The 23,890-nt window shown below is 37.5% G+C and overlaps 2 protein-coding genes across 2 annotated transcripts in view; one reads left to right on the forward strand and one right to left on the reverse strand.

Moving 5' to 3' along the window:
- LOC127440281 (UPF0415 protein C7orf25 homolog) overlaps nt 1-23,890 on the forward strand; it is a 340,920-nt gene that overhangs the window by 84,870 nt on the left and 232,160 nt on the right. The window lies entirely within an intron of this gene.
- Nucleotides 13,269-23,152, reverse strand: LOC127440283 (inhibin beta A chain-like). Its single transcript, XM_051696769.1, has 2 exons — nt 22,525-23,152; nt 13,269-15,364 (listed from the first exon to the last, which is right to left on the reverse strand). The coding sequence occupies exons 1-2, from the start codon at nt 22,970-22,972 to the stop codon at nt 14,562-14,564; spliced, it is 1,251 nt and encodes a 416-aa protein (XP_051552729.1). The 5' UTR covers nt 22,973-23,152; the 3' UTR covers nt 13,269-14,561.

The raw sequence follows: 23,890 nt of genomic DNA on the forward strand, positions 1-23,890 counted from the left end.
CGCTCAACATTTTTGCAAGAAATAATATTTAGACAGTCCCAGAGGGAGCATGAGGTCAACACATCAGGAGACAATGGCTGCCTATTTCATCCACGTCACTTCCCTATGCCTAGAATAACATGAGGACAACACTGGCCCTCAATGAATGAGACACACATCAGAGGCTGTCCTCAAACCTGGCTGCTATCCCAACAGGCCAACTCAAGCATGAAAGGTTTAGGCTTTAAAGGGAGACATTTTCTCATTTATTCTCATCTCCTGGCAAATTCAAACTTTTTTTTATTTTTTATTTTTTTATTTATTTGTCAAAAGGTATTTAATATGCTGATAATGGACATGTAATGGAGACTGATGCCCATTTTTGTTAAATGAGGTTCTAGGCAATCAGTGTTGTTGGGTGTAAGGGGCAGTTCACACCAAAAAGTTTTTTTGCAATTATCTGTGCTGTTTTTTTATTGTTTTTTTATAATGTATACATGTATACATGTGTCTCATGCACAAGTGTCACGTTAACCTCTTTAACTCTGCGGGGAGACGCTATATGGCAAGTCATTTATCACTTAAAACACTAACGTCCCTGGATGCATGAGTTAGGCATATGTGGTATCATTTGAAAGCTTTGAATCTGAAATTTTTAGTTAGATAAATTAACAAAATAAGGACTGAAAACATTTGTGTCACAAATTGGCCCCACCTAGAGGTTATGTTGTATAAATTTTAAAATGAATATAAAAGTCCCTCACACAGCACTTCAGTAGACAAATCATATATCAAATGAAAGCTCTCATTCTCAGGAAGGTGACTTTTCAAAAGTATCACAAAGTGAAATTTTATTTCTGTGAGACATAAAATGCAAACGTTTGGCAGAAAAAGTATGAGGAACAAATAATCAGCAAAATAGGTTCTCATCTATAGAAGATGAAATGTTACACATCATTGTAAAGCTTTCTGTTTTCCAGTGATACCTATATTGGGCTTTTAGACAACTCAGAAGCCATTAAACAAAACAGTGTGGAAGCTCTTAGCACTTCAAAAAAAGACTTGTTATCTATTGGTGAGCACTAAAATGCGTTAGAGCACCATCTACATTTCAGATCAGTATAATGTGATGGAAGGTAGAGGAAATTTTTTTTTTCTAGTACTTGCTGCCATCCAGTGGAATAAAAAAAGACTTTTTGCTAAAAAAAATAGAGGACACAGAACTGAAATGGCATGCTTTTAAACTTTAGAAATAATAAAAAAATAAAACAATTTAAATGATGTTTATCATAAAATTGTAAACATATACAATTATATTTATTAATTGTTGCAATCATTTCGTAAAATTTAGGGGGTTATCTGTAAAACGAGACCATTTTTATGAAATTAGTCCACTGTATGTGTGAACAGGGAACTTTTAAATTTGAGTGTGAAAATTTGTCAGGTGGCAGCCCAGAAATCCTGCAGAGCGGGAATTTGGTGCACACGTGTTACTCGAGTTTGTCTTCCGTGGGCGCCAGTGTTTTTGATGTTGTTGCGCGCATGTGTCTCCTGCGCACTCGCATTAGGGTTATGGTTAGTGCCATGAACCCTAAGTGCAAAGAAACTGTTGGGCCTCCTCCTTCGGGGGCCTTGGTTGTTTTTCATCACCCCTCTCACCCTGGGCCCTAGGGCGGCTGCCCACCCTGTCCTCCCTCTAGTTACACCCCTGCCTGAAGTGCTTCAATTGCACTTGGGGGGCATAGGAATAGGATCTAGGCACCCCCCTGGATCCAGCCCTGTTGGAGGGTCAGTGATCAAACTGAGCATGCTCAAAAGCCTGCATGTTCTACCTTCACCACCAAACTTGACATTGTATGTTCTCAATGTTTAAAAATGTAAGTTGCTCTGACTTAAATGGCATAAAAGTTGACTTTATTGATTGTTTTAAGTAAACTCACTTTTTTGACATTAGATAGTTCAATCATCTTTTAAAACTGAGCTTATCTGACAAAATTGAAGTTGGATTTTTTACAGTGTAATAACATAAGTGCTGATTGATGTCTCTCATGGAATTTTGATCGGTAAATATTAACCACGTACTGAGCTGCCTTACCCTGAGCCCAATGCATTCAAGTGTTTCCGAAAAAAGTGCTGACCAACTTATCAACAGGGTCACTGCACTTTGTCTGTTTGCAGAATCTTTCCTTATTTACCTTCTTGTCGCTCAGTCCACTGGCTCTGCACTCCCCCTTTGCACCAATACGTTTTTTGTTTTTTTTTCAGCTGAGATTCATGTTGCATACAGAGGACTGCTTGAATAAACTTTACCCATTTGTGAAATGGAATAAGAGTTTACTAGAGTGCATTTATACAAACTAAAAGCTTTAGGAATGCAGATTCATCAAACTGATAGCATATACACATTTTCATTTGCCTAAAGTAACTTTATTGTGTTTGTGTACTTTCAGCACATAAGGGCACCAGAATTATAATGTGTTCTGGAGAGGATGAGGGTTCTTAAATTGTCATTAATTCAAAGTTGTTTGCTGGTGTTCTAAGGGAAGTTTAGAATATAAGATTGAAGCAAGGTGCATTCAACACAAGTGTAAAACATAAAATATCTAGTAACTATCGAAAAAGTTGCATGTTCTCACAGAGAGGACAAAGTTATGTTTTTAAACCCATCTGGGCTTCATTTAATTACCTTACTACAAAAACTCACAACTAAATAGCTTTCACACAATGGGCTTTTCCAAAAACATCTGTGTTTATAAGGCAGCAAGGGTATTGCTTATGACATCAGACGTTAATTGCCATAAGATATTTATAGTTTCGATGAATGTCTTTTATATATATATATATATATATATATATATGTATGTATGTATAAAAGAGCACAAAGAAGAAACAAAAAGTGTCAAGCTGAAAGTACTTCAACTGCATTACAAGCTTTGATGGGAGAGCCTATTTATTGGTTGACTGTGCAAGTATTGCACTGTAGCCTGTAGCTAAAACCATCTAAATTAAAAGACAAGGATAAAATGCCTGGTTTAAAAATGACACTCCTTATTTGGAATCAGCAAATCGCCCTAAAAAAAACCTTTTGTTTTCCTGCTAATCACTTACAAATCCATTGATAAGATTTTGGGTCAGTGTACAAATGGACAGAATCGCGTAGGGCCGTGCTCTCTACTGCCAACCTAAGTCTTATCTGCCCCCTTTCTCTTGTCCTGAATGCACTTTCTGTGCCCTCAGCAGGTATTACTTTACCACTGTCCATGTTCAAATCTGCATACTATGCACCATAAAGGAGTTTATGTCTCAGCAGAGGAAAGAAGGAATCAGGGGTGGAAAAAGGGGAAGAGTAGGTTTGTAGTGATAACACAGGAGCCGTGCAGTCTGTAGGCTGCCGTTCTAATTTTTCTGCGCAAACAAAGAGATGAGTGTTAGATTTCCCAGTCACTCTTGCTGCTATTGTCAAAGTGAGAAAGCTGACCAGACCAGCAGACATGATACGTTGTTCTCAGCCTTGAAAACAACAGACCACCTTGTTTGGATTTCGACTGTAGGCCAAGGCAGCAAGACCTCATTTTTTACCCCTTTTTCTATCTTTCAGACTTTTTTTATCGCTCTGAAAAGAGTGTCAAGATCTGCGCAACCCCTTGCAAGCTTGGCATGAGATTAAGCTCTTGACAACCTTGAGATAACTCTACTTTCACTGCCATTCCCAGGAGGGAGCCATTGTCACGGCCATGGTACCATTGTCCCTTTTGAATCTCGAATGGAAAGCGAAGGCTGTCTAAAAAAGACAACTGCACATCAAATATTGAATTAACACACAGAAGTTGTTTTAGGATTTTGACCATTTATTCTTGAATTGGTCTTTTTGGGGACACTGAAGAATAGTTTGGCCAACCTTTGTTAGAAGAAGATCTGTGGTGATATGAGTAGGATCAAAGCACAGGCTATAAAACAACTGAATTTGAGTGTTTTAGGGTGTGTTCACACTTGGCAGGTTTGGTTCAGTTAAAACAACTCTGGTGCGATTGCTCTGTTAGTGCGGTTCATTTGAACAAATGTGAACGCTGCCATCCGACCCTTGGTGCACACCAAACAAGTGGACTGAGACCCCCTGAATAGTGGGTATCAGTCCACTTCCAAATGAACTCTGGTGTGGTTCGACTGATATATGAATGCAGCATGGACCAAAGACATCTAAACAGACCAATAACAGGATGTGATTTCACAAGATGCGACCCTAAAAATCACATGATTTGATAACATAGAAAGAGCAGTTAGAGAGTTGTCTGCAAAACAAAATGAGCAGAGGGCAAACATGGAGCAATGAGGAGGTAAAGTTCCTTATTAACATTTGGTCCAATGAGCAAATTTCCAGTGTTCTGGAAAAAAACGTACAAAAATGCACGTGTTCAAAATGTTAAGGGATAGGTTAAGGGAAAGTGGGTCCAACGAGCACATTTAGCCCACCAGCCAGCATTGTTTTGGATGTTCGGCAAGTTCCATCGCAAAATATACATCAAAAAAGCTGTCCAATCAGGTTGTGACCTTGTCCTTATGCCTTTTGTTTTGTATCTTTAGGTTCGGTGTTAAAAATGCCAGCGTGAACGCTAAGCGAACCATGACTAAATGTATCATTTTCTTTTTTGGTCCGGACCAAGAGAACCAAGAAAACCGAACTACAAGTGTGAACACACCCTTAATACAATCTGTTAGCCTGTTTTTAACCCGTTTTATCCCAAATTTTCCCAGCTGCATGAGCACATGTATTTTACTCCTTGGATAGCTTAATGAAAGAAACTTTATGCCTTATCTAAAAAAATTGTTTTTAAATGTTAGTGAAAGCAAGAGATTTATTCTTGGTCACATTTGAAACCGGTGGAAAAATACATAGAATAAGTGTGATACAATCATTTTTCTCAGTTGTTCAGTAGGACCCAATACACAAATCACAAACAAAATAAGGCTCAAAATATATATATATTTTTTTTACTATCAAGCAATTGTGGGGGAAAAGAGAATGACAAATCAATAATAACTGCATATTTATTTTTACTTTTACTTTCATTTATTGTAATAATACTTTTAAATCTGCAATTGCAGTCCATCAGTCACCTTTTCAAATATGTGTCTCTGTATTTTGCTACCGGTCTCAATTGTGACCACTTACATGTTTACTTGTCCTGTGAGCATGATTAATGTGAGGCAGCAATCTTGTTAATAAACGAATAACAGACCCTTTAAACATTTTACAGTATGTTCAAAATTGTGGTAAAATTGTAAGTGTATCATGACAGGTTTTATTTGCTTCTATTTGTGGAGTTTTGACACAGATATAATCTTTAGTGGAGCACAATGGAATTAAATGGCTCTGATCATGTGACTATTTGCACCATTCATGTAAAACATTCACATGATATCAAGACAGTCTACACTGTCATTTGCAATTGACAATTCTGTGTAAACGCTTTTTAGACCCTTCAAATTTTAAACAAAATTTCAGTCACAATTGTAACTGATGAGATTAAATGGGTTAAGTACAAAAATGGCATTTTTTTGCAACTAAAATTAATGCACAGTGACCTCAAAAAGTATATAGACACTTCTGGACACTTAAGTCTCAGTGTCATTGCATTTGATAGAAAACATCAAGCCAAGTGGCACCAAAAACACATAATGCTGGACCTTTTCTCAGAATTAACTTCCCTAGCCTTTTTTTTATATGATTTGTATTCAATTTTTTCAGTTCCCCTTCAAGTTCACACAGGTGTCCTAGCAGTGTAGTTCATCACACTAACTATACTGTATACTGGACATTTTACTAATGTTTGACAACTTGAGTTTTGAACAATTTATCTATTGCTTTATAATTTGAAGCCAAGCAAACATCGCTTTGTGAAGTGTTTTGCTTGAAATCTGTTTATGCTCATTTTCTTTCAAATAAATGCTATTAGTCTGATATATTGTTATATAATGCAAAGACATTCATACATTTAAAAAAAAGAATAATTTTTTGGCTTAAGTGTCCTAATACTTTTCAAAGCCAATCTGCATACTTTCTGAACAGAGGCTACCAATTTTCACAACTCTTGAACAGTGAACTTGTAATATTGACTCTAACTTAATCTGGCCACCATTGACGGTCTTTGTAAACATGAATGGGAGGGTGCTAGCCTGATTCAAGGCCGCCATGTGCCATTCATGGGGCTAAATTGTGTCACACTGTCAGAAAGATGGTATATACAGAGTTCAAGTGGTAAAAGGCATTTAGAACATAGCCCCTGTCTTTATTTTGACAGATGAGGTGTTACATAAACTCTTCAGCAATTGTAATGTATACAAACACCATTCTAAACACATTTATTCTGGAAGGATTGATAATGTTTAACACCCACACAAATTCTGTAGATCCAGCCCCCTCCGCTCTGCATTTATTCTCTTGTTGGGGGTATCTTGAGTTCGCCAAACTTTTGTCCTTGAAGGGCAGGAATGCATGTGTTGTTTATCTTTCACAAGGTCTGCTGATAATATTCAATGTCACTCTTGGATGGCAACCTCATTGAGGAGCAATACTATCTGTGAGTTTGTTCCTGCGAGGAAGATTACATTAAATATTGTTTGAGCATTTGTATTTGTGTGGAAGCTATTACCATCATCACCAGGAAATGAACTTGAACTCCATGTTTATTTTGCTTCATCACTTTTTGATTCCTGGTTAATGTAACCAGAGGATGTAGAGTTATAAACACAAGTAGACCTAACAAACACTGTGCTTGGTGGGAATTTACTATGAATAAATTATGCTCGCTGATAGCGTTGTTTATTTACATGTGCTGTCTGCGTTGTAGTAGACTACCACAATCTGGCATACTTTTACTGGGACTGTACAGCATCTGTCATCATCAGCAGAAGGATCCTTCTGTTCCTTTTGTATGTCCCACTGCTTTTAACCAGTTTGAGACTGTTACTACTTCTTTTCTGGCTGAAATAGTAGATGATTTGAATCCTTCAAACTGTCCAAATTACATTATTCCATATAGGTTTCTCAAACAATTTTTGATACTATTGGGCCTACTATCCTGTCTATAATTAATAGTTGTCTTCTAACTAGGTCTGTGCCAGCGTATTTTAAACATGCTGTGGTACATCCTACTCTCAAAAAACCTAATATCGACCCAACAGTTTTGCATGAACTTTAGACTGATTTCGAAACTGCCTTTCCTTTCTAAGGTTCTTGAGAAAATTGTTCTCAGTCAATTGCAGAGTTTTTTGATACATATGCTGTTTTTGAAGTCTTCCAGTCTAGGATTCGAGTGCACCACAGCACAGAGTCTGCACTTTTAAAAGTTCTTAATGACATTTATATATCTGTTGATTCTGGAGACTCTGTGATTCTTGTGTTATTGGACCTCAGTGCAGCATTTGATACCATAGATCATGATATACTTCTCTCCCACTTCGAGCAGTCAGTAGATATCTAAGGTACTGCTCTCAAATGGTTTAAATCTTACTTGTCCAATAGAGGTTTTTCAGTTAACTTTGGTCAAGTCTCATCCTCTTCTGCCCCTTCACTTGTGGGGTTCCCCAAGGGTCCATTCTTGGTCCCACTTTGTTTTTTCACTGTATATGCTCCCCATTAGGGTCCATTTTTAATAAACATGGCATCTCTTTTCATTGTTATGCAGATGACATGCAAATTCATCTGCTACTGAGACATTTTATGAATATTAAGAGTGCTGTAGAATCCTTACTGGCCTGCTTGGATGGTTTAAAGCATGGATGTCTATGAACTTTCTAAATCTAAATGGAAGTAAAATGGAGATTGTGTGTTTTGGGGACATCCTCGGTACTGTTTGATAATACACTTAAATTTGACAAACAGTTTAACTCAGTTGTCAAATCTAGCTTTTTTCATTTAAGATTACTGGCCAAAGTTAAGCCTTTTCTTACTTTTATTGATTTTGAGAAAGTGATTCACACTTTGTTTCCACACGACTGGACTACTGTAATTCTCTTTATGTAGGAGTCAGTCAGTCATAATTGTCTTGTCTGCAAATGGTTCAGAATGCTGCTGCTAGGCTCCTGATGGGTACACGCAAGCAAGATCATATCTTTCCCATCTTGGTCTCTCTCCACTGGCTGCCGGTGCACTACAGAATCGATTTTAAGCTCTTATTATTTGTTTTTAAATCGCTGAATGGTTTAGCCCCATCTTACCTTTCTAATCTACTGCAGCTACATAATCCCACAAGGTCTCTTAGGTCCTCTGAACAGAGAACTTTGATTGTTCCCAGGTCCAGGTTAAAGCAAAAGGGTGACAGGGCTTTTGCAGTAGCCACCCCAAAACTATGGAACAGCTTACCCTTGTACATAAGAAATACCCCTTATTTATACATTTTTAAATCACAGCTGAAAACTCATCTTTTTTCTGTGGCATTTGGTCCAACAGAGTTTAGTTAATTATAAGCATTTGACATGTTTTATTGTTGTATGTTCATTGGTATTATCCTCATACAGTGTTTTATACTTGATTATTGTACAGCACTTTGGTCAACAATCTATTGTTTTTAATCATGGTTTACAAATAAATTGACATTAACACTGACATCACATTCATCACAGTAATCCTGGCAAACTTTTTCAAACTCTTTAAAAAGCCGAAAGTAGACTACGCTTAACTACACCCCATATCTGTATATATTCCCGTTTATAACACTTTTCTCCACCATTTGATCACCATATGACATATTACAGTTGCCTGATAATAACTGTTATAGCATGTTGTTAACTGCACTGGGCAAATAGCGCAGAGTTTTGATAATAAAGTACAATCTATACTAAGCCTAATTTACATAGAAAAGACTTGTGTTCTTGCTTAAAAGAATGACAAAGTCTTACTTTAAAAACTCACAACACGGCGCTATTTCAGTGCATTCAGCAGCTGGTAAAGTTGGTTTGCTGGTAGTTAGTGAGTAAGATGCAGGTTTTTGCTCTGAAATACTGTGTGCAAAAGTGGCACAAGTGCTCAGTGAATTCATAACTGTGCATGCATGACACATTGGATAATAGTCGCCACCAGCAATATTACAAAAGCAGTAGTTGTATCAAAGCATTTGTTTGTGTATATAGGCTAACAAGTAAAGCTAAGAGAACATCTCTGTAAAGTTTTACTTGAATAAATGTAAGAGTTGACCTTTATATGTTTATATTTCTTATTGATCTTCACAGATCGAAGTCATTTATACTCTTCACAATAATTATAAAGAAGACAGCAATAAGACAGGAAAAGTAATATGATTGGTTGGATAAGTAGGTTGATATGTATATGATCTATGAGCATTTCTTTTGCGCACTGTGCAGAGAGATTTATTTCAAATCATGATTAGTTATGCAGCTATGTGTTCTCTTGCTGTGCTCTAAATGGCATAAAGGTTTTATAGGGAAGAGATTATGTCCTCCTCTGAGAGAGGCTCTTTTTCACAGGACCTGTGGGGGTTTTATTTGCTGAGTGATGATAGCGGTAATTACCTTTCTACCCCTGGGTCACATCTCTTGTTCTGACACAGCAAGCCAGTGTGCTGACAAGGTCCCTCTGTAAGTGCACAGATCTCTGTTTAAGGCCTTTTATGCTTTGATTATGTTAAATAGAAAGCATATACTGTAATACATATCACTTTATGATGTGCAAATAGAAATGTCTTTTAAATGTTCTGAGCCATGCCAGGATGGATTGATTTTTTTCTCTAAGATTTGGTATTAACTGTTTGCTGTAGTTGACTAATTTATAAAAAATCACTACACAAAGTAACCAGTTCAATCCCACAGTGGCTTATAATGGACATCAGTATTATCGAGAAGCCATGGGAGACACCAAGCTGGTTCATTTGAATGTCCCCTGTCTGTGATTGTTTTGGCCCTTTCTCAGCAAGCGTTTGAGTCCCCATGACTTACTACAGATCAAATTAACTGGAAATATTACAGATACTGAACTTAGTCACAATTTTTGATTGTGTCTAATACAAAAGAAAATTCTAAATAAAATGTTTAGTTACTAAATGTTTGTTTTACATTTAAATATCAACCAATCTTCAATTTGAATGACCCCATTCATCACCTGTCTTATTGCTTTTTTTGTGTGTGTGGAAATTTATAACATGCTTTGTCTATAATTTTTTTATAAAATGCAAAATTCGTCTTTGTCCCTCACTTCCTATCAACTCTGTTACAGTGACATTCACCCTTTTAAATGTTTTTTTTTTTTTTAATGATTTCAGCTATCTGACATCATATTTGAGGGAATTACATAATCAAAGTCTTACAGAAGTAAATACAGTGCATTCAGAAAGTATTCAGACCCCTTAATTTTTTTCACATTTTGTTATGTTGCAGCCTAATGCTTTAAAAAAAAAAATTCCACATCAATCTACATTCCATACCCCATAATGACAAAGCAAAAAACTGATTTTTGATATCTTTTCAAATTTATTAAAAAGAAAAAATTGAAATATCACACTGACACAAGTATTCAGACCCTTATCTCAGTCCTTAGTTGAAGCACCTTTGGCAGCGATTACAGCCTCAAGTCTTCTTGGGTATGATCCGACAAGCTTTGCACACCTGGATTTGGGGATTTTCTGCCATTCTTCTCTGCAGATCCTCTCAAGCTCTGCAAGGTTGGATGGGGATTGTTGGTGGACAGCCATTTTCAGGTCTCTCCAGAGATGTTCAATTTGGTTCAAGTCAGGGCTCTGGCTGGGCAATTCAAGGACATTCACAGAGTTGTCCCTTAGCCACTCTTGCATTGTCTTATCTGTGTGCTTAGGGTCATTGTCCTGTTGGAAGGTGAACCTTTGGCCCAGTCTGAGGTCCTGACTGCTCTGGATCAGGTTTTCAATCAAGGATATCTCTGTATTTTGCTGCGTTCAGCTTTCCTTCAACCCTGACCAGTTCCCCAGTCCCTGTCGCTGAAAAACACCCCCACAGCATGATGCTACCACCACCATGCTTCACTGTTGGAATGGTATTGTGCTGGTGATGAGCGGTGCCTGGTTTCCCCCAGACAAGATGCTTGGAATTGAGGCCAAACAACTCAATCTTCATTTCATTAGACCAGAGAATCTTGTTTCTCACGGTCTCAGAATCCTTTAGAGTCCAAGCAGGCTTTCATGTGTCTTGTTCTGAAGAGAGGCTTCCATCTGGTCACTCTGCCATAAAGCCCAGATCGGTGGAGTGTTGCAGTGATGGTTGTCCTTCTGTAAGTTTCTCCCATCTCCACATATGATCTCTGGAGCTCAACCAGAGTGACCATCGGATCCTTGGTCACCTCTCTTCCCAAGGCCCTTCTCCCCCGATTGCTCAGATTGGCCATGCGGCCAGCTCTGTGCTCTTGGTAATCTTCAGTGCAGCTGAATTTTTTTTTAGCCTTCCCCAGACCTGTGCCTTGACACAATCCTGTCTCTGAACTCTGCAGGCAGTTTCTTTGACCTCATGGCTTGGTTTTTGCTCTGATGTGCATTTTCAGCTGTGAAACCTTATATACTGTAGACAGGTGTGTGCCTTTCCAAATCATGTTCAGTCAATTAAATTTTCCACAGGTGGACTATATGTTCATGTGATATTTCAGTTTTTCTTTTTTAATAAATATGCAAATTTATCAAAAATCTGTTTTTTGCTTTGTCATTATGGGGTATGGAGTGTTGACTGATGTCAATTTTTTTAAAAATTTTTTTTTTAAAGCATTTTAGCATAAGGCTGCAACATAACAAAATGTGGAAACAAATGAAGGGGTCTGAATACTTTATGAATGCACTGTAAGTTACTGGTAAGCTGTCAAAGTGTATATTCATTATGTTTAAACTTACATTGGTCTCGTCAAACTCAATTACAAAAATATTGACAATGAATAATGTAGTGTGGTTTGATAATTTTTGCTACTTAAGTCCATTATTACCCAATTTGTGCTAATCTTTAACCCCATAACATTTAACCTTGATATACACTACCAGTCAAAAGTTTTGCAACACTAGACTGAAATGTTTCTCATGATCTTAAAAATCTTTTGATCTGAAGCATATGCTTAAATGTTTGAAATTAGTTTTGTAGACATAAATATAATTGTGCCAACATATTAATTTATTTAATTATAAAACTAAAATGTAATCAAAAAAAAAAATTTTTTTGAAATTGATGACTTGGACCAAATAATAAAGAAAAGCAGCCAATAATTGCCCAACATAGATGGGAACACCTTCAATACAGTTTAAAAAGCATCCCAGGGTGATACCTCAAGAAGTTGGTTGAGAAAATGTCAAGAGTACATGTCTGAAAATTCTAGGCAAAGGGTGACTACTTTGAAGATGCTAAAATATCTTTATTTTGGATTTTGTTTAGTCACAGCATAATTCCCATAGTTCCATTTATGTTATTCCATAGTTTTGATGACTTTACTATTATTCTAAAATGTGAAGAAAAAAAAATTATAATGAAGAATGAGTAAGTGTTTCAAAACTTTTGATCGGTAGTGTATAATAACTGTTACAGAGTTGAATGCTCATTGCGCAAACATGTTTTAAAAGAGTTTTTTCAATTATAATGTCCAATCAATAATGTGTGATTTATTACACCAAAACTGGGTGATGCTAACACAAATTACTCAGCTATAAACATTGTAAGTTTATGAATTTTAAACTTACTCTGACTGGGTTAAAATAATGTGGCACTTTAGAGACAGAGTTAGGCTTAGTAATGATTATTACTTTTGCTGCTTTGCAAGGCTGTAACCACATAGAATTGGAGGTAATAATTTTAGAATCAGCCACTGCTAAAACCCATATTTGTTGTCTTTCTTATGAATAATTTTTTTAAGTATTTTTCCTGTAATTTTTCAGCACAAATTGCACAGTTCCTTGCACTGGGTGTATGCAACAGAGTTAAATGTCAAAGTTAGCATCAAGCATTTTCTGATAATGTGAGATCTCGGATAAAAAAAAGCTGTTTCTCTGATTCCTCATTTGAAATATCGCTTTTGACAGCTGCTGCGTGGCTAAAATGACAGCAAACTACGGTCTTTAGGAGTTCTCACAGCATCTGCTTTGACTAAACTATGCTATTATTTAGGTTTAAGTGACAGATTGGTCAATCAATCTGTAAAGTTATAATTAGACTACATTCAGTGAAAACAAGAAAGCCAAACTAGCTTGAATTTAGTGTTGAAAATATGGTGGACAGCTTATCATCTGGTCTAGTAAACACACATTGTTGACTTAAACCAAATGCTGTATTTGTACAATTTAGCTTTAATAGTGAAGCAAAGAATATGCTGCAAAATAAATTAGATATAAAACATAACAAGCACATATTTTGATTTGTACAACATAGCAACATATCACCATATGTTGAATAACTATACATAAAACAGAGCAAGCTTCTTTTTATATCCGAAAGCTTCCTTTAGTTTCTTGAACTTTGCCCCTGACCGAAGCAAAGTGCCATTGCCAGCTCATTTTTCTGCCACCTTCTTTACTGAATATTTCTGTTGAGAACAACGCTGAGGCCTAGGTTTCAGTTTAGATTCTAAGATCTTTGTTATAAATTGTTTGAGACAAACACTGTTGAAATACAAAAAGTAAAAAAGAAACACAAAGAGGCTGTTTCAGGAAAAACAAACAAACAAAAAGTTATCTTATGTGCTATATTGTGTTAATGGTACATTATGTTGGCTATAAACTTTTGTTGCTAATTTCATTAAATTCACAGAGCTGGGCATTTTGGGGATTTGCTCTGAGAATGGGATGTGTATGGTCTTTGGTTTACTATGTTTAAGTTTCAAATGCATATAGTTCTATACTATGATATGGCAACTGGAATGCAGCCCATCCCGCTTTGGGCTAACATGGTAGAAATATTGGCGTAGTGCAAATTCATATTACTTTTCATCAACATTCATAATGTTTACTAGAAAAATAATAATAGGTGATTAATAGTAATAATAATAATAATAATAATAATAATAATAATGTAGTTTGGCTCCAGCAGCTGGTCAAACTAATTTTTTTCAAGTATTTCTGAAAAAATAAAAATAATAAAAATAACGACTTCTTTAAGATATACTAACACAATGACTCTTTTTGTGAGAAAGGGTTGCCAATAAAAACAACATAAAACCAAAAGCTAAAAGTCAAATAATAAAAAAAGGAACGACATCCAGTAATAATACTTGACTTGCATAGAGTCACATGGTTCTTTTGTTCAGAATATAGAATTCCACACTTCCAAATAATTGTCTTTTTATTGCAGTGCAGAGAATCAGGGCTGACACTTTATCCCATGCACCCGTTCCTTCTCAGTCTCTGAGTCCCTTCATTAAAAAAAATAGATTATGTTTTTTTTCTCATTTTCATTTATATATGAAAGTGCCACAAAGACCATTCCAATACTATTGGAGTCCTATTGGAATGATCTATAAACAAATAAGTTGCCCAAGTTTGCAGTTCAAAAGTTTGTGGGTGAAAACAGATTGCCAATCCTCTGATATGTGCTTTGTACCAACATTTAAGATAGTTCAGAACTGTTTATCAGGAGTCTTATGAGCAGCCGCACTCCTCCACTATCATGTTCTGAATGTCTTTCTTAATGATCTTCTGCTCCTCATTGTAGTAGAGCATAGACATGGCTCTTAGGCGCGTGGGCACGCAGCACGACTTGATGTTGTTAAAGGGGCTGTAGCCACGCATTCGATAATGGTTTATGACGGTGGAATGAAAGGAGAGGGCGGAGCCTGTGATGCTGGCCACATGGCTGGGACAGTCACCCTCGCAGTAGTTTGCATGATATCCAGATGGAGCAATGATCCAGTCGCTCCACCCAATGTCTTTGAAGTTGACGTAGAACTGCCGTTTACAGCAGATGCGGATTTTGCCGTCACACTCAAGGCCACGCTTGCTGCGCCGGTGCTGGTGCTCTTCAGATGTCTTGAGGACGACCATGAGGAAGGGTCGGTGAGACTGCTCTCTCTCCCTGCTCTTGTTGCCCTCTGCAGGCACCATAACGGGCGTAGCACCGGCTTCGGCACACATTGAACAGGAAACGCGTAGACTGATCAAGCTGCTTTCCCCATCCAGGAGGGCCTGCACTGTACGGGGCACGGGTAGTGTGTGCCAGCCGCTGCGCCGTGTGTCCACTGTCTTCTCAGACACAACCACCTCCGAAGGCCCATTAGCAGAGCTTGTGTCAGCCTTTCCTTGCTGCAGTAGCTTGATGGAGACCTTGCCCTTCCCTCGGTTGCCTTTTGCAACCTTAAGAAACAGCCACACATTGGCCTGCTCCACCACAGTCAGAGTGCTGCCCTCCTTGGAAATTTCAAATGTCACGACATCAGGGACATCACCTGTGGCAAAGACATTAAGCAATTGGTTATCTTTATGTTGAGACTGAAATTACATTGTTAAATTTGAGATTTGAAGTTTAAGTTTAATTTCTGTGCCACTCGCATCACCAAATGGAACTGTAAAAATTATGACTGTTTTTGAACAGGTTTTCCAAACCCTTGCCCCATCTGTCTTAGATCAACAAACAAATAAGCCCGCCTCAGACTCAAGCTATTGGTTGTTGCTGTGTTGGACTGGTCCAGATTATCAAACAAATTAGTGATTTTTAATTTGTTTGGTGCAACCGAAATACTGGTCGCAGTATTTACACTTTTTGGGGAAAGGAACATACATAGGGGTCGTTCAAACTGAATACGCCTTGCACTAAAAAAATCTAGATGCAGAGCCACAAATAAAGCAGAACGCTGGTCTCGAGATGCATTTTTAACAGTTGAAGTTTTTTAACTTGACATGGAGACTAAAAAACTTGGCGCTTCTACGCAAGACACTGAAAACTTAGGAAAACAATTGAAAAACAGCACAGATGTATGCAAAAACATGTTCTTGGTGCACGGCCCCTTATGATTGCCCCTGCATATTAAAATGGGATAGGAAAAAGTTTGAAAGCATCAGAAAAAATTTACACACTTCAGCTTTATACTTTATACTTATACTTTACACGAAGCAGAAAACTAGTCCTCTTTCTTAGCATACAGCAATTTGATAGATGAGAAACAGCTCAACAGCCCTCTCTCTTTCTTACCGTGAGAGAGGATATGTACATTTTGCAGTCCAGCTCCACCATCTGCAGTCCTTCGTCAACACCTAGCCTCAGTCCATAAAAACATTTCCTGTGCCTAAAATCCTGGCACTTCATTTGTGTACATAAAGCCTGTTATGTTATGACAAGGGCCTTCCCTATAACTTGCACATGACTGTCTGCTATAAGCCAGCTCAGCATCAGTAACCACTGCTGATTTACAGATCTAAGATATTGACTCTCTTAAATTACTCTCTGCCAACCACTCCTCAGCAGAACTGCTATTAATTCAACTGTTTAGTCAACATGTCCACATTAAATAAATCCTGTGTTATCTGATATAAATGAGGATAGCCAGCATATCTGTGAAAACACCCTCTGTTTTTTAAAGAACTGTATCTTTTATGCTCTTCAATTTGGCACATAGATATCTCAGAAAAATGGGTGATTCAATGAAAACAGGTGCCATTTGTGTCCCTCATATACATATGAGTAAAATGACTTGAACAGTGAATAGGCGATGCCAACTTTGCATGGGTTAATATAGACATTTTCAAAACACATCAACAAAAATCCAGTAATTTTATTTTATTTGTATGATTTTTTCTTTTTCCATCTTACAGAGGATGCTTTTTTTTTTTTTTTTTTTTGCCTGTCCCCACCAATGTGTTTCCAACTTATCCTTGCTATATTAATAGCAAATATGCTGATATTGATAAAAATAACACTATCATTTTGTCTTTATTATTAAAAAGACAGTCATATTACTCTATTCCATACATCATATATCGCTACTTCATAAATTAAAAAAAAACTTCATAATGAAGTCATCATCCTTTCATAATGTGAAGTCTCTTTTTTTTTTTTTTTTTTTTTTTTACTCCATCGCATGTGTCATAGAATGACCCAAATACAGTTTTACCTATACAGGTCTACCTATACTGACTCATCTATATGAATAATAGAGCACTATGAATCTGAAGATGCATCAGCGCAATCTTTATCAGATATGCCACGATTGTCATGCCATTAATGACAATATCTATCCATATTTTACTACTGCCTAAAGACAATATGCATGGATAAAACTGGATAGATGCCTGCTGATTAAAGCTCATTTAAGCTTTTGGAGTCATGCGATGAGCGAGCAACTTTACTGGGCAGTCAGTTCTCTTCAATGAATCTGCCATTGTTAGAAAACTCCCACAAAGCACTGAATGGACTTCACACATAACAGGAAGAACTATTTTTAAGTTGAAATTAAATGTTTCAAGCCAATATTCTCTTACACTGTAGACTAAATTGTCAAACAAATAGCTTAGTGAGCAATGGACTGCCACCACACTAATGTGAATTGTCTTCCCTCTGTTTGAAGTGTCCATTCATTCTCAAGTGAGAAACAGAGTTTTACACTTAACCAGTACACTTATTACAAAACAGATAGAAACAATTTGTCACTATTTAGATCACAAAACAACTTGGCATAGACTAAATTTATAATGGGATAAATAATAATAACAATAATACTAATAAAATCAAATGCAATTTAATTTTAATTTGAAAATGTAATAAAATGATTATTATTATATTAAGTATAAATATTGTTTTTATTATTGTACTCTCATGCTGATTTATGTATTTATTGTGTAACAAAATCAGAAATAAAATCATTATTTAAAATCAAATATCAGTTATAAGACACTAAAAAATAATCAGTATTGTATTGGTAAAAAAAAAAAGTCTGTCTCTAGTGTTGAGAGTGGACAATGGAAATTCAGAACAGTAATGAATTTGTAAAAATACAGCTCAGTAATTGCAGGTTAATGGGAAAGAACAATGTTTTGCATAGACAGTATATATGTGCGAAATATTACACTACATATGACCAGTCTTTTCTGTGGAAGAAACACGGCAGCACTGCATGTTTTCTACACTACATAGTATTTGCAGCTGAATGTTGTCTCTCCCTCTCTGCGGCGTTATCTAACCGAATCTCTTATCAGAACACCTCTTAACTCAAATAAAAGCTGCTGTGTGTGACTGTGTATAAAGAGTTGGCCTTTCCATATTAAAAGGCATCTGCTCTTCTGGCACAGCCATTTGGTTCCTTAGTCAGTACAGTGGTTGTGTGTTATCTTTCTTGTAGGTTTAAATGCATGCCACATGTCTCTCCTCTAAAGTATCAGCTCTAAATGAGGAGGACTGATCAGAAGCTCTTAAGTGGCACTTCAAAGGCAAAGGTCAGCTGTGCCTACTGTCACATAAACCATGGGCGTATGCCTCTCCACACTGACTTATTCCTCTTATTTGGAAACACTTCTCATATTGTCACTAATCTGCATCTGGGTTATCTGCTGAAAGTTTGCTATAATTGTGTCTCTGCACTGAAATATCAATCTTAAGAAAAGAGAAAGGACAAGACTGTTTTGGAAGTAACAAAGTTGCATCAAAATTCATTGTGAATAATTTGCCTTGTGCACAAATGAGCATCACTTGACAACATACAGTTTTAAAGAAGATAAAAGAATTGTTTGCTTAGTTTTATGTTCATGCAGTGAGTCTTAATAATAATGGTCATATTTTAAAACCTTTGTACTTATACTGTACACAACAGACTGTCTGATAGATAGAGTTGTAAATATTTGTAAATATTGTCGTATTGATGGCTATATATTGTTTGTAATTTACTGTTACATATATAGTGCACTGTGTGTCAAATGCTTGGAGATGTTAAATGCTGGACTGTAATTTCCCGAAGGAACTTTTTGTCTATTACTCTGCAATATGTAAAAATGACAGTAAACCTGACTTTGACTTTGAATAGACAAAACACTTGAGAGACCTGTGATGACACTTGAGATGATTCTGTTACCTCTTTCTGAGATCAGGTCTAGACACTTCACACTAAGGGCATTCACAATTTGATGTCATATCATTGACTCACTAAAGAAGTGGAGTAACAACCAATCGCTTTTGTGTCCGATAAAAGAGCATCCACCCAACACTGGTCTTAACAAGAGGTCTCAATGTAGTCAGATGTATTGTTGAACCAGGATGTAAATGTGATATTACAATCCCTGATCACTGCCACAATAGATAAAACAATTATCTGATGGCCACTGCACAAAAGATATTCCATACCTAATCTAGTTTTATCTTGTGTTTACCTACAGTACAGTCTTGCACTGTTTTGTCTCTTACAATACAAAAATCTATCACCTATTTGTTCCCTAAAAATGAAGCCTCGGGTGTAATTTGTCAGGAGAAAGGGCTGCTACAGGGGACAGCAGATGAAATAAGATTTTTTTTTTTTTTTAAAAGTCTTCTTTTTAATAAATTAATCCAAGGATGAATTATGGATCAGGCCAATGGGGCCATTTGGGCCTTAGGTGAGAGACACCTGGAAATAAGCCACTGTAGGTAAAATTTATATAGATAGACAAACAGCACTTGAATGTATGCCATGAACTGTTGCCACAATGTGAAATAAATGATGATGGTTATCCTTGTAATTGGAACTTTTGAGACTTTATATCACAAATGTATAAAATTCAAAAGTCAAATGAGTTTAAGACAGCATGAGGGAGAGTAAATAATGAGAGAATTATCCTTTTTAGGTTATCTATTCCTTTATTTAAAAATAATTTCACTCTTGTCTGTTTCTTTCTTCTGCTCTAGTTTTGTAGTACTCTACCATTGGAACTTGGCAGTGTAAAACTGCAGATATTGTTGGCTTTTGGATTACAATTTGCTTGTTATGTTCCTCATTTATAAGTTGCTTTGGATAAAAGCAACTGCTAAATGACTAAATGTAAAATGTCAATGTAAAGAAGGAGCCTTCACAGAGGCTGGGGCCCCTGGCCCTCACAGGACCATAATCCATCCTTGATTACTTCCGTCTGAGTAAACTTCAAGGTACTTTAAGACAGTAATGCGTCGGTCAAGATCTATGCAGTTTCAGGAAGCTGAGCAGAGAGGCAACAAGCCAAGCTAACCAGAGCAGATCAGCAAAATCATCCAGGTTCCATATCAAATGCCCATGTGAGAGAAGAGCTGGTACAATTAACCTCAATTCATCCTGTCATCTGCAAGAAGCTCTCTCACTCTCACACTATACTTCACACTATATGAGACAGCATCAAGAGAAGAGTTTTTGTTTGAAAACCTATGCAAGCCTGAGAGAACATCTGTAAATGAAGCATCTTTCTCTCACTCACTCAGAAGACCAAAACTGAAAAAAAAAAAAACTTTTCTTCTTTTAAAACTTTTGATGATTCTCTCTTCCTCTCCCTCTCCGACCAACTCATCCAGTCTCACTGTTGAACTAAGATACTTTCAAAGAAACCCTGACTATTCCACACACTAACAGAGCAGCCCAGAGTAATTACTGGGCCCCATATTTTGATGAATGGAGCAATTATGGCCGGCTAACAGCCCTGTGGGTTTTGTATGGGATCAAACCACCCCATCCCTCTCTCCAGGCCCTGGTGCATCATTAACACCCCTGCAATCTCATAAAGGCTTGGAGGGGCCTTTTTTAATCTAAGGTTCATTCAAAAGATCTATTTATAGCATCAGGGGCATTATGCACATTTATGTAAGCAAACAGGCACAAGCGGCTGCGTTGTCACATGTTTTTGGGCTCCTTTTTGTGCTCAATGATGATAGCTGCAATTAACGAGCCACAGAACTCGTCCCATTAAGAGTGTTGGTGGTCAATCTGTGCAAAAGATTCAGATGTGACTGCCATCCTGGATGCCAGTGGTGTTCTAAAGATAGGTCAGCCTTGTTATCTTTAGAAACACTGCTATATTGTTTGGGCAAAAAAGAACAAAAATGCCATGAGATGCGCCGTCTCATCAGTGTGCTTCCATGGCACACTGTACCCCATTCAGATAAATGTAGCTATTTTACAGCAGTGTCATACTGATTTGTGGATCAGTGACATTGTTATAAGTAAGTCATGAGGAACCAATTAAAAATGGAATGTACTTGTGGATCTTCCCATCCCAGATTTAGTCCATTGAACCAACCAGGATGTATTGTTTGTTACTGGTGGCGCCAAAGAAGGATTCAATGAGATATAGCATTGTTTGCGGGATTTTAGTTTTTCTGATCCTCCATAGAAAGCAAAACAGATCATTAGATAAGCGACAGAGCACAATTTCTTTCAGCATCAAATAGCTCTAAATTTGAGCTAATTTGAGCAATAGGATGGTAAAAAGACAAACACTGCCTTTTTGTGAATAGCTGGCATAGTTTAGAAGCAAACTATGTCCAAAGTTTGAATAGTGTTTTTAGAAGCAGAATCTCATTTTGATACTGAATTATAAAACTAAAACTAATTATCAGTTTGCCATTATTTGGCAGGACTGAAGATGTTCAAGTGGAAACATTCAATAGCTGTTAACAGGGGCATTATTTCCTCATCTGATATCAGTAGCGCAGCACTGAGAGCCTCCCACAGCAGTGTGCAGTCAGAGTGTTAATACTCCACAGCTGCAGAGCATGTGTTCCCCTTACATTGACTTTCTGTATCTCTTGCAGACCTCCGCTAACACCTATCTGAGTGCTTTTTAAAAGCACTCCTTGGAAACTGAGTGGAGCCATTTAAGGTGACATCCACTGTACATCATACAGTATATACTCCAAGCATTTTCTGTAAATATCTTAACAAGGAAACCGTGAAGGAACCGGTTTTGAGCTTAACAGGGTGAATATGAGACAGCTCAAACAAAATTTAAAAAACTGTACTGAAAAGCAATTATTTTTTCCCATTTAACTCAGAAAAAGAGGCATGAGTTTAGATAAAACAGGTCCTACTTTATAATAACCTTCATTAATGCATCAGTAACAAGCATTATGTAATGCAGATCAGTAGTTAATGTTCATTTATGAATGTGCATATGAATCAATTAGTAATGACATTACTATAAACATGCACACACTGTAAAAAGTGGATACGTTCAGTTGGTGCTTTAAGTAGTTATGTATACTTGATCTAAACCTTAAAAATGAGTTTTGTTGGTATAACCTAATGTAGTCAAGTTGATTTTGTCATATTAAATAATATTTTTGACTTAAAACCATAAAACCATTTAATTTAGATTTTACCACATGAAGCACATTTAAGTTACATTGCAGTGCATTAAATAATGATCTGTTAAGCATTATATCATATAATACTATTTGTTAATGTATTAATGAAATGTATTATAGTGTTACTGATAAAAGGTTTTAAAAGTCATAATAATTAACATTTATTGCACTTCACCGTTTCTCCACTGTCTCGCTCAACAGGTGTGGCAGCTCGTTACTTAGCACCATGAGCAGCCTAATAATTTGTCATCTTCGATAATTCCTTCTCAAGCAGAACCTAATAAGCCTGCATTAGTACATCAGCACTGAATGGCAACTCACCAGATTCTGCAAAGGTGATGATCTCAAAGGGCTGTTCCTCAGGTAGCTCACTGTGCTCTCTGAACCCCCCTCCATCTTCCTCCATCTCTACCGTGCCATCCTCACCCACCCGTCCCACATGCAGCTTACGGATGGCATTAAGCAGGGCGGCGCGGGGCACCGGGTGTGTGATGTTGGGTCGGGTGTTCAGATGCAGCATATTGAGGATGTGCCTCTTGACCGCCTCCACCATGTCAGTCTGCTCTTCAGAGCCCACCGAGTCTTTCTCTCTCTGAGCCAGAGCACAGGAGGGACAGGGGGTCACGGCATCACCCTCCAGAGACCCGACTGCTTGCTGCTGCTGCCCCTCTGTGCCCTGCACAATGGTCTCGGCCGGTGTGGGTGAGCAGCCACCTGATAAACAGCCGGAGAAGAGCAGCACTCCTGTCATTAGCGTGAAAGAGGACATCCTGAGTGATGGCGAACTCACACCTCAGTCTTGGCTTCAAGCAATCAGTCCTGCTCCACTGCCAATAGATCACAGTCAGCGCTCTGGCTTTCTGGTCAAATCAATATGATAAATGGGGGCCAGTTCAAAATAATCCTTATCATGCTGATAAAGTTCAAGAGCTGAATGAACTGCCGTCGGTTCCTCTGCAGGTATATATATATATGTATATATATCTATATCTATATCTATATACTATATATATATATATATATATATATATATATATATATATATATATAGATAGATAGATAGATAGATAGATAGATAGATAGATATCTGCTCCTGCAGTTGAGCTGCAGTTTATCAGCTGTAGGCAACTCCTGCACAGCATACAGGTCCTGGTGCTCGTCTGGGCTGCTGTGTGCTCTGGAGAAACCTGACAGAGCAGAGCAGGGTGCCCTGTGCGAGAGTTGAATGGTTTAGTGGAAAGTGGGCTGGGTTAAACTGTCCTCTGACTCGCAGTCTCCCTGTCTCTAGCTTCTCACTGTGTGTACCCTCTCTCTTTCTCTCTCTGTAATTATACCTTCCTCCTCTTCATCCCTCCCTCTCACTTATTACTATCTTTCTCACTACTGACTCACTACTTTTTCATCTGCCTCCCTCTCTCTCACTCTCTTTCTCCTCAGTGACTCCTCCAGTAACGTGTGTACCGATTTTTCTCTGGAGAAATGTAAGTTGCTCTTACACACTCTCTCTCTTGCTCTCTTTTCACTCTCTCTTGCCATCAGTCCATTGGCACCTGTTGTGCTGGCTGGCTGACTGTGTGGTGGAAAAACCTCCTGGAGAGGAAAAGTCAAGGGTTCAACATGGTTATCATAGCTATCTGTGTGCATAACACATGGATAAACACACAGCAACTCATTCATGCTCTGTTAG

Source organism: Myxocyprinus asiaticus, chromosome 5, assembly GCF_019703515.2.
Source record: "Myxocyprinus asiaticus isolate MX2 ecotype Aquarium Trade chromosome 5, UBuf_Myxa_2, whole genome shotgun sequence".
Classification (NCBI taxonomy): Eukaryota; Metazoa; Chordata; class Actinopteri; order Cypriniformes; family Catostomidae; genus Myxocyprinus; species Myxocyprinus asiaticus.